This window comes from Chelonoidis abingdonii, chromosome 2 (assembly GCF_003597395.2).
Source record: "Chelonoidis abingdonii isolate Lonesome George chromosome 2, CheloAbing_2.0, whole genome shotgun sequence".
Classification (NCBI taxonomy): Eukaryota; Metazoa; Chordata; order Testudines; family Testudinidae; genus Chelonoidis; species Chelonoidis abingdonii.
In genome coordinates this window covers 53,283,859-53,295,069 of record NC_133770.1, presented here as the reverse complement: position 1 = coordinate 53,295,069, position 11,211 = coordinate 53,283,859, and the positions used below count along the sequence as shown (strand labels likewise).

Below are 11,211 nucleotides of genomic sequence, written 5' to 3'. Positions count from 1 at the left end.
ATGTCATTCTAAAGGTCTCGGGGCTTTTCCTGTTTACCGGCACTCCGCATCCGAGTTCGGATTGCGGACCAGAGCGGTCAGTGGTGCACTGTGGGATACCTCTAGGAGGCCAATAATGTCGATTTCCGTCCACACGACCCCTAATCCGAGTTATCACTATCGAATTTAGCGCTACTCCTCTGGTCTGGGAGGAGTTCCGAAATCGATTTAAGGAGCCGTTTAACTTGATATTAATGACAATTTAATGCTGTACCCGTCGTGTGAACGGGTACAGCATTAAATCGGTATATCGGCCATTAAACCGATTTAAAGTCGCAGTGTAGACCTGGCCTCACTGTAATGACTTGCTCCATAAACAGGACTACTTCTTACATCCTTTCTATAATGCTTTGAGGTGCACTGATAAGTGCTATATATGAGCTACATGATATTACTTGCGGAGTAAGATAATACTGAATGTGAGTAAGGCTAGCAGAATATAGCTGTTGAGAGATCAATTCAACATTACAAGCAGAAGTAAAAAAAAATCAGAACAAGAAACTAAGAAATAAAAATACATAAAGTGTATAACAATCAAGGTTGCAGAATACTTGCCATTATGACCAAGGAATTCTTTATTATTTATTTTTGAACAGCTGTTTTGATAGTTACTATGCACAATTTTTTTACTTTCATCACTCCTTATTTGCAGGACTTAGAAGAGCAATGTCAAATACTCCCATGCTCAAGTGTGGGCATGTCAATTAACCAATGTTTATGGATGTTTCAATATATAAATTCTCCAACATGAAAACTCTAAAGATGCATTTTTAATAACTCAATTCTGGAAAATGTTTGTAGCATCTACTATTTTATTCTTAGGAGGATGACCTCTCTTTCTTTCAAAGTGGAGGTGAACAGTCAAATTCTTTTGTGACCTAAAAACAATTTGTCAGATGACAAGTTTATTTCAAAAAGCTTAATAGTCATACAATCTTGAAAAAGATGCTACTCCAATTTTAGCAATTTTTCTTTCAATCAGACAACATAAATACAAAACAATGCTTAACATGTATGTTTTGAATAACATGTTAAAATGTTTATTAAACTGGACAGCCCAAGGAGAATTTTCAGCAGGACACTGAAAGTAAAGTATAGTACACACATTTGCCTGAAAGTCCTGAAACAACAACTTATTCTCTTGGGTTCCAAAATGTTACATTACATTCTTCTGAAATAAAAAAAAAATCACAAGTAGTTAAAAATAGGAGTCCTGGTTGTTACAGTTAATATTCAAAAACTGGTATATTTTTTGAAACATAATTAGGATTAAGGGCTAACCAGCTACATCTAGTCCACCCAGCACTATAAACAGCAGCTATTCTTTACAATATATTGTTTTATTATGTTACAATCATTAGGAGCTACCACAGACATGTCAAATAAAAATGTTAATGTGCATAACTGAGTTTAACAACAACATTTTAAAGCTAAAAACAATTATGAAGCTTACATGTTACAAGGTATGTTGGAATATGACCTGCAGATCTAACTCTAGAAAGTAAGAGGCAGAGGGACTAGGGAAAAAAAAAAAAAAAAAAAAAAAAAAAAGTTACCTAGTCATGTATATTAAAGAGCTAAAAAGCTTTCAGGGTTTGAATTTTGACTGAGGAGGAATTATTTAAAAAACTACCCTAAAGATATACAAGAAATTTTCCTAGTGAGCAGGCCACAGCCAATGAAGTGATGTTCTGATCACAGACATTAAGAGTCAAACATATTTGAGTTACAGTGAAATGTAGATCTATTGCCTGTGCTATATGAAATCTAGAAAGAAAGAAAAAAAAAACATATATACTGCCTTTAAGAAATACACCTGCTTACACTGCAAAACATAATGAATTTCTGTTGTTCTATAACCTAATTCCTTTAATCTACATAAGAGACGCTGACCAAGTTCACTCAACCAATACACAACTGGCTTTTAGAGTACACTCAACACATGCTTTTCAACAGTATTAATATAGCATGAAGCTTGTGCTCCCAAATTATTCATGTTGCATTCTGTTATTTCTGCTATAAAAATATGCAAATTCATTCCTTTGTGTTATGTAGGTCTCGTGGCCCTCAACACTATAATTACTGTACTGCACTCCACTGATTTTTTTACAGTAGCAGCAGAATGTAAGGAAAAAACTACCACCTAGTGATACAAGTGCAAACTGCAGTTTGTTTTTGTGTGAAACAAGTACCCAAGAGGATTACTTTGACTTCATTACTGAATGAGGAGGTAGCTATTATCTCCTTATGTGACTAGAAAGACAGAGGAGAGGGTTGTTATTTTCCTGGACCTGTTCCCTTCTCCTTGCTCAGTAAACTCAGACTGTAGCATTAGACACCTAACAGGATTAGTAGCTTAATTTTGCTTATGCATAAAAGACAGAAAGCAATACACTTTTTTCAGATGTAGGTTAATGACACACCAAGAGATTTAAAAACTTCTATTGTCAAAAATTTTGACGAGAGCTTACATGGGCACACTATTCAGATAGTGCTTTTTATTTTGAAGACCACACCACGCATTTTATTGCAAAACAATTTCATGGAGATGAAGTAGCAGTTTGCTTTTTTTAGGAGGGCAGGGGTGGAAACATGAACCACATAATGGATACGGCAGTTTCATTATGGGGAAAGTCACAAGTGACTTTGGATGAGAGAAGCACATGCCCAACTGGCATCCTGCCTAGTGTGTTTAATATACTTTTACTTAAAATACAATAAACCAGTACCACTAACTCTTGCTTATTAGCACCATTCAGAGCCCGTTTAATATTAAGGAAGAAAACATTTTCGATATTGGCATGGTTCTTCTGCACATATATTAGCAAGTCCCAGAAAACAAGCAACAGCATCAAGAGCTAACACTTCTATCTCCATGCCATTGATCTTCCAAGTAAAAACAAAGTTGCACTAATAAATCCAATTGTACAAATATTGAGAAATGATCAATTATGCTGTTGTACAAGAACTATTACTAGAACAGAAGTAATTTTATTTATGGACTTGTACTTTTCATAATACATTTGTTTGAACAAAGGGGTATTTAAAATGCATGTATTTTCTTCTCATTGGCAAATTCTGATCAAAATAAACATATCTGGGAAATGGGTCCCATTATATTTTAGTGGTTTCAACCAAACACTACAGAATAGTTTAAAAAGTTTTGTAAACAAAATCTACTTCTATCACTTTCCAATTGCCTTCATCATTTTGGGTCTTTAATGTTGCACGGAATATAATACATGTCTGGCTTTGTCTAAATCTTGATTTCAGGAAGTGCATGGAAATCATGAAAATGCCCAAACTGTTATGTTTTAAATTTTTTTTCTTTTTTAAAAACTGAGTCTTTAATACAAAAAATTACCTTAGCTTACAGTGCTGTTTCCACATTTTTGTGTAAGAGTAGACTGCTGTGTGCATGCAACCCAACCCAACCACACAACACAACGAATTTTACAGCTAGATTTAGTCTACTGAATTCATTCTGTCCTGGGAGTATATTAACCTGTAAAATTAATACTGTGCAAACTCTGTGAAATTTAATACTTTGCCCTTTACACTATTATGAATGTTATAAAAAATATTAAAAAACCAATCATGATTTACACCAGGCCCTAATTATACTCTATTTATAACAGAAAGCTACACAGCCCCACTAATTCCAATTTGTAGTGTATCCAATTCTTCCTTTCACTGCAAACAATACTTCACGCACTTGTATATCTAGAATACACTGTAGGAAAATAAAGGTGAGAAAAAATACTTAGCATTTTTGAAGGACAAAGTCAATATTTTCTGGACAGAAAACTGACTCATGTTGCATTGTTTTTTTCCTCATATGGAAGAACTTCAGTGGATTCAAGAGATTTTTAAATGTTTTCAGCAACAAAACTGCAATTCTCAAAAAAACTAAATATTAAATCTGCTGTACACCATTGCAGACAGAGCAGTTCCTGTATGCTAGGATACCAATGACTGAAGTGAACTACATATGACCTTTAACATAGGTATTACCATAGTGAAACAGACTCATGGTTAAGGTTATGATTTAGTCACAGAGATCACGACAGTCACAAATTTCGTGACTTTACCAAACCTCAGTGACTTCTTCCGCTTCAGCTGTCCACAGCTGAAGTGGGGGCTGGAGGCAGGACTGTGTGCCCCTGCCCTGCTGCAACTGGGGCTGGATGGCTAGAATCAGGACCCTGCAGCCCCTGGTTTTCATGTGGTGGGGGGACTGCAGTTGGGCTGTGCACCCCTGTCCCGCAGCCAGCTCTAGAGTGGGGGCTGCTCCCCCTGCTGCTCCCCAGCCCTGAAACTTACGCTGGGAGCTGCGGCCAGGGAAGTGTGCCTCCTTTTGGCTGTGGCCAGGGCTTAGCGGGGCTGCAGCTGGAACCACGCACCCCTGTCCTGTGGCTGCAGCCAGCTCCGAAGCAGAGGGCTGCACGCCCCTATGGCTGCGCCTGCCGCTGAAGCCAGGGCTGTGTCCCCAGCCATGGCGGGGGTCTTGGTCTGTCAATTCCCCCCTCAGGACTCCATTCCTCCACCCTATTTAGTCCTGCCCCTGGTTATTTTTAGTAAAAGTCAGATAGGTAGGAGGTCCATGAATTTTCGTTCATTGCCTGTGACCTGTCCCTGACTTTTACTAAAAATAACCTTGACAAAAATCTTATCTTTACTCATGGTCCATCCAGTCCAGTATCCTAAGACACAATCACAGTTGGCAGATGAGGGATAATGTGTTACACCCTTTGTCCTCAACAAAGATCTCATCCCTAACAGAGATTGGCTTAAAGCCTGAAAACAGGAAGTTCTCTTTCAAGATTTGGAAACATTCACTATTATAACTGGATATTCTTGTTATTTGATACACATCTAATCCTTCTTTGCATCTTAGTAAGTTCTAGGCCTTAACATGTTGCAGAAGTGAATTCCACAGTCTGATTATGCACTGTATGAAAAAGAACGTCCTTTTTATTAGTTTTGAATTTGCCACCATTCTGTTTAATTGAATATTCCCTTATTCTTGTATTACAAAACAGGGAGAATAGAACTATTAGCATAAAACTGCTTCCAAACACTTATGGAATGCTACTTGCTAGCATTCCCTCTTTACAGTGATCCTTCAGTGTTCATTTAACAATTTTATTGTGAGAGATCACCACAATATAGAAGTGTGTACACAAAGGTGGTGCTCTGAGCACAAGACAACATGCAGCAACAAAATATACTTTGTTTTTTTAATTCCACAGACATGGTCAGAATAGACTTCTCACTCTCTTTATCCAGAGATAAACACACAATTGGCTTGTGGCAGTGATGCATGCATATACAGCAATGGGCCTCATGGGAAGGAGTGTTGAGGACTTCTTTAACCTGATAGCTAACAAATCTCACATTCACAACTATCTGTAGAAGGTGCTTACCTCTAAAAGGTAATGCAATGGGCAAAACAGAGATGGAAACTCTCAACAATTACAACCCAACAAGGAGTCTAATGGTATCCATGTGTTTCCATTCACCCACAATTTATTTTCTAACTTTGTTTGGCCTTTAGGAAAGCATGGTGGGAAGAGGAATGAGGGAAGGGCATGGGGTTTATTTGGTGATTCCCAATAACTGGTTTTCCCCGAACCCAAATCGACATGGTGAAAGCTTACGCTATGTTAGCAATAATTCCTTTATAGCACTGTTTAGAATCCTGCACTCCCCTATTTCTTCTAGGGTATTCTTCATCTTTTGTAAAAATCTCTTATCAGAGCAACTGAACCTCAGCAAAAGCCCTGCAGAAGAGAGCCAAACTCAACTCTGAGACACATATCAGAATTAGAGACAGACAGAGCCAAAATGTTAGAGTAAAAATTTGAAATCAAGTTTGGAATTTCCCTCAGAAAAGCTATGCAACAGAGAAGGCTGGCCACTATGAAAGCAGAGAAGACTGGAGGGGAACTTCAGGAGGTCTGGCATTCCCTTGCAGCCAGTGACTGACAAGTCCTTTTCTGCCTCCAACTCACAGACTAAGTATCTGTTGGAACAGATCTGTGGACCTTAGCACAAAGAACAATGAATAATTCCCTCTACAAATTTGTGTACTGGGATCACCCTTTCCTTATAAAATCCCATTCAGAAGTACTTTATGAGGATGACTGAATTCTCACCCTCTGCAGAATTTAGCTGAAGACTTATACAGTGACAGAAACTCTCCTGACCACAGTATCACATTTGCCCTGGGGCTCTCCCTCCTTTTTCCTAGTACAGAAAGAACTATCCTTCCTCCCTTGGCTAAGGAGTTGGAAAGAGACTTGGTTTCTTAAGTTAGTTAGTTACTCTTGTATGCCTTTGTTAAAATCCAGACTCCACTGGCAAAAAAAAAACAAAAAAAAACAAACCTCTGAAGTTAAGGCTTTGAAGTACTTTACCATCAAATCTGAAAAATAAATTTTAGGAAAAAAGTCACCAAATTAAAACCACACAGGTAGCTAAAGTTTCTAAACTGCTGCTGTTCTGGGATACATGGAGACAGAACTGCTAATGACTTCCTGAAGAAGGCATTCCTTCCTGTGACAGTTTCCCCTGAAGTTGACAGTTTTGTCCCTGCTTCCACCTATAAGGGAATGATACGTTCCACTGTCAGGACTACTGGACATTGCCATATAATTATTTCTTTTGGAAAAGAAATTATATAGCAATCTATTTTGAAGTAATTTGCAAGGTTAACCACTGTGTTAGTTTAAAACAAAAACATGAAATACTGAATCCAAAAATTACAGTCACCACCAGGATGCGTGTGCCATGTAAGACTTCTGCTCACAGCTCTTCACACCTGGCACTGACTCTGGGATTGCCTCAAGCTATAAAGTCATTACTTCTGAAGTGCTTTACAGAAGCTTTTGAAGAGATTTTTTTTTAAAATGCCATGCCAGAGCAACTGTTAAACAGGACATTACAAAAAGTAAAAATTATACCCTTGAAATTAGACCTGCCCTAATAACTTATAAGTAGTTGGGGCACCTATTGATATGCAAGACGAACAGTTGTTGTAGAAGCTACTGCCTAATACTTCTGTTAAAAAATTTCTCCTGTTATGAAATTTCCTAACCATTCCAGTGATAATACCCATTACATCTACAGGGAATCTCTCTGAAAAGGTTAGAATCAGCACAAATAGAACAAACTCCTAAATACATCCACAGTAACTGAAACACTGAGAATTAGAAGGAAAAAGTCAGCCCAAATAGAGGGATGGAAGACCTCTGGCAAGAACAAAATCAGTAAAATCAGGATAATGATGATATCAGAATATTTATAATGACAAGATTTACACAAGGATGGAAATAATTGCAATAAGAAATAGAAGATCAGTTGCAATACAAGAGTAATAAAATCTTGATTTTCCTCACATTTGATCCCTCTTACATGACCATGAAAGACTTGATTAAAAAAAAGTTTGACAAATTCATATATTAAAGTGAGCAGAATTCCATTTTATTTCTGGAAAATCTCATTTATAATAACTGACATTTTAGGAGATTAAAGCATTACTAACTGCTTAATTTTTCACCAAAGTACTCAAGTGCCAGATTCTGAGAGAGAAGACCTACATTTCATAGTGACTATAAATAACATATGTAACATGCAGGCATTTCCGAGTTAATATCTGGAAGACATTGGTAGCAGCTGAGTTTATAACAAATAAGTGCTTAGAAGAGTAGTTCTCCCTTTTAAACGGGAAGAAAGTGTTGAAGTTATTCATGTTTTTCAGCAACACAGTGTTCTTATTTTTCCTCTTTCATTGGGCAACAGCTAAGAGCCTCAGTATTTAGCTTAAAGTACCCATGTTCTCTTTATCACAATATATGATATGAAAGCAACAACTATAATCTTGTTTAAAGAAATAGAATTGCGTGCATGTGTTCAGTGTTTTGATCAATTTCTGTTCCTCATTCTGTTTTCATTTAAAAAGATTTTTAAAAGTACCAAATTGACAGTAGTAATATTATTAAAACACGTTATAAAACAGTATTACATAGAATCACTTACCCAAAAGAACAAATCCATCTGCCTCTCTTTCTGGCAATGACACCTTCTTAGAGTCTTGGCTTTTTCGGAAAAGGTTGAACATATCTTCTTTTCCCCAAGCCTCTCTCTAACAAGAAAATATTGTTAAATAAAGTATGAAGTAATACAATTTAGCTTAGAAAAATTACCAAAAAGATAGTACATTACATACGTAAAAGCAGCAGAGTGTCCTGTGGCACCTTATAGACTAACAGACAGATTGGAGCATGAGCTTTTGTGGGTGAATACCCATTTCATCACATGCATCCAACGAAGTGGGTATTCACCCACAAAAGCTCATGCTCCAATCTGTCTGTTAGTCTATAAGGTGCCACAGGACTCCTTGCTGCTTTTACAGATCCAGACTAACACAGATACCCCTCTGATACATGTTCAGAGTTAATATATGTAATGTATCTCTAGATTTGAAAAATCCGATTTCCTTGTGTCAAATGGATTGAAATATTTTGTTGAGAAAGTCAACACTACAGACAGAGGTACAAGAACAATTAGTCACCTTCTCTCACTAATAACTTTCAGCCCAAACAGACGATTTCTCTGCAAGTTTCCATATTTGGTCTCTACGTTTCTTCACAAAGTTGAAGGAAAACCCTTCGGCTGTTTTTGATGCATGTTTTCACATTCTCTCACACCCATTTTGCCAATGAAAAATTACTATGCCCTCTCTAACTCTCCAGACCCAAACCAAGTTAATCAAAAACTAGCTGAAATTTGAAACTTGAAATACAGTAGGTATTTAATCCTTACCATGTATGCTTGTTACCAAGTTGGAACAAATTTTGCTCCAAGTTAACCAATGGCTCAATCTCATTGAAATTCACACACATTACTTCATTTGCACAAGTATCTCTATTGAAGTCAATTGAATTACCTGCATGAAAGTTACACAGGTTTGAACAACTGGACCCCAAGTTATGAATTTCTGAAAACACATACTAGGTATTCACAATACAAAGTTTCAGTTTTTCAGAGCTTATGTTCCTAGAGAACAGCAAAGTACCTGTGTAACTTTTCCAGCAGCTTCTAAATACCATTTTCAAATATGGTGAATAGCAGATGACTGGTAACTCTTGGTTAGGGCAGTGTGCATTCTGCTAAGAAACTAAACAGGCAAGCTTAGCGTGGTTATTTTCTCAACAAAAGAAAACTTATAGACTGACCATTCTGGGTCAGTTTGTCACATTTAAAACAAGCCACTTAGACATGCTAGTAGTGGAATAAATGATTTGCACAGCAACAGTGGATACCCAAATTACCATCCAAGCTTTGCAATGTACAATCTCAGCAATTTTGAATAGCCACTATATTCATATACAAAACTGAATCCTGGACAGCTCTTCACATCTCTATTCATTATAATGTAACCTCTGATCATTTCATCAACTTTTATCTAACTAATACACTGCCTGAAGACTTAATGTGCTATGAAAACACTATCAAAAATTACTTCATAAATAAGGCCCAGAACAAAAGGTTCATGAGGGAAAAAAACCCTCACTTTTCCAAAGTTTTCAACCAACACTAGAAGTCGACTCAGGATGACATTCATTTGAACCATGTCCACAAGCTCTCCCTCCTTATCATCACAATTTACTTTGCTCTGAGAAACAGCCTGGTTTAGGACATTTTTGACAGAAGAAAAAGAAAAAGTGGTTTAAAATGTTCTCTCACATCTTTTATGAAAAGAAGCGTAGATGCAATCTGTCTTTCTTTATTTCATTTTTAATCAAAACTACCAGCTAACAAACAAAAATGATATATACAGTATCAATTGAAATGCCCTTTGCATGACTAATAAAAAGCATACACTTACGGCACAGAAATGTTGAAACCAAGTTATATGTATAATTTATTCCATGTTGAGAGGTAGGAATCTCCACCTCCCCCTGCTCTAAACTCTGGGGTACAGATGTGGGGACCTGCATGAAAGACCCCTTAAGTTTATATTCTACCAGCTTAGGTTAAAACTTCCCCAAGGCACAAATTTCTTTCCTTGTCCTTGGATAGTATTGCTACCACCACCAAGTGATTTACACAAAAATTCAGGGAAGAGTCACTTGGAATCCCTGTCCCCCCAAGCCCCTTCACCCTCTTTCCTGGGGAAGCTTGAGAATAGTATACCAACCAATTACCTTAGCAATGTGAGCACAGACTGGACCCTTGATTTCAGTGCCCTGAAGACAAATCAGGTTATTAAAAGAACTTTATAATAAAGATAAAAGAATCACACCTGCAAAATCAGAATGGAAGGTAACTTTACAGGGTAATAAAAAGATTTAAAACAGAGGATTCCCATCTGGACTCAGCTTCACAGTTACAGAGAGAGTTTTATTCTTGTTTTTGTAACACAGAAAAATTCACAAGCCAAAACAAAAGATAACCTAATGCATTTCCTTGCCCTACTTACAATTTGTGTGGTTTTAGATCAGGGGTCTCAAACACGTGGCTCGCATGAGGACCGCCAGGTTATTTTCTGCAGCCCGTGAGCTTCTTGCAGCCCCCCTGCCCTCCCTCAGCATTTACCTAGAGTGGCTCTGACCCCCAGTGCGCACCAGGGGCAGGGCAGGGCAGGGCAGGCTCCCATGAAGCAGACAGAACCTGGGGGAAGAGAGGTGCAGGGGTGTGTGTTGACATTGCTTCAGGCACCACCACCAGCAGCTCCCATTGGCCGCAGTTCCCCATTCCTGGCCAATGAGAGATGCTGGGGGCGATGCCTGAAGCAACAGCAACACACACACCTTTGCACCTCTTCTCCCCATGTTCCAATTGCTTCCTGGAGCAGCGCGGGGGCAGGGCAGGCAGGCATCCAGCCTGCCTGCCCTGCCCCTAGTGCGCACTGGATCAGAGCCCGCCCCCCGAACTCCTCCTGCAGTCAAACCCCTTGCCCTGAGCCCCTTGCCGCACCCTACACCCAACCCCGGACCCCTTGCCGCACCCCGTGCCCCTCCTGCACTGCAACCCACTGCCCTGAGCCCTCTGCCACACCCCTCCTGCACCCCAATCCCCTGCCGCACCCAGCTCTCTAACATCATATACTACAGGCCATTACCCTCCAATCCCACTGAGGGTTACCAAAAAGAAACTACACCATTT

At 38.5% G+C, this 11,211-nt stretch overlaps 1 protein-coding gene across 12 annotated transcripts in view; it reads right to left on the bottom strand.

Moving 5' to 3' along the window:
- UMAD1 (UBAP1-MVB12-associated (UMA) domain containing 1) overlaps positions 1-11,211 on the bottom strand; it is a 174,084-nt gene that overhangs the window by 154,668 nt on the left and 8,205 nt on the right. For 4 of the 12 annotated variants that reach the window (XM_075062368.1, XM_075062370.1, XM_075062369.1 and 1 more), the window contains exon 1: positions 8,080-8,146. Coding sequence is in view for 7 of the 12 variants with exons in the window: in XM_032780097.2 (XP_032635988.1) it covers positions 8,080-8,161 (82 nt within the window). In the remaining 5 variants the exon portion in view is untranslated. Of the gene's footprint in view, positions 1-8,079; positions 8,186-8,614; positions 8,701-10,250; positions 10,281-11,211 lie in introns of those variants that run through there. The other 8 variants (XR_012655214.1, XM_075062372.1, XM_032780103.2 and 5 more) reach the window with 4 other exon arrangements.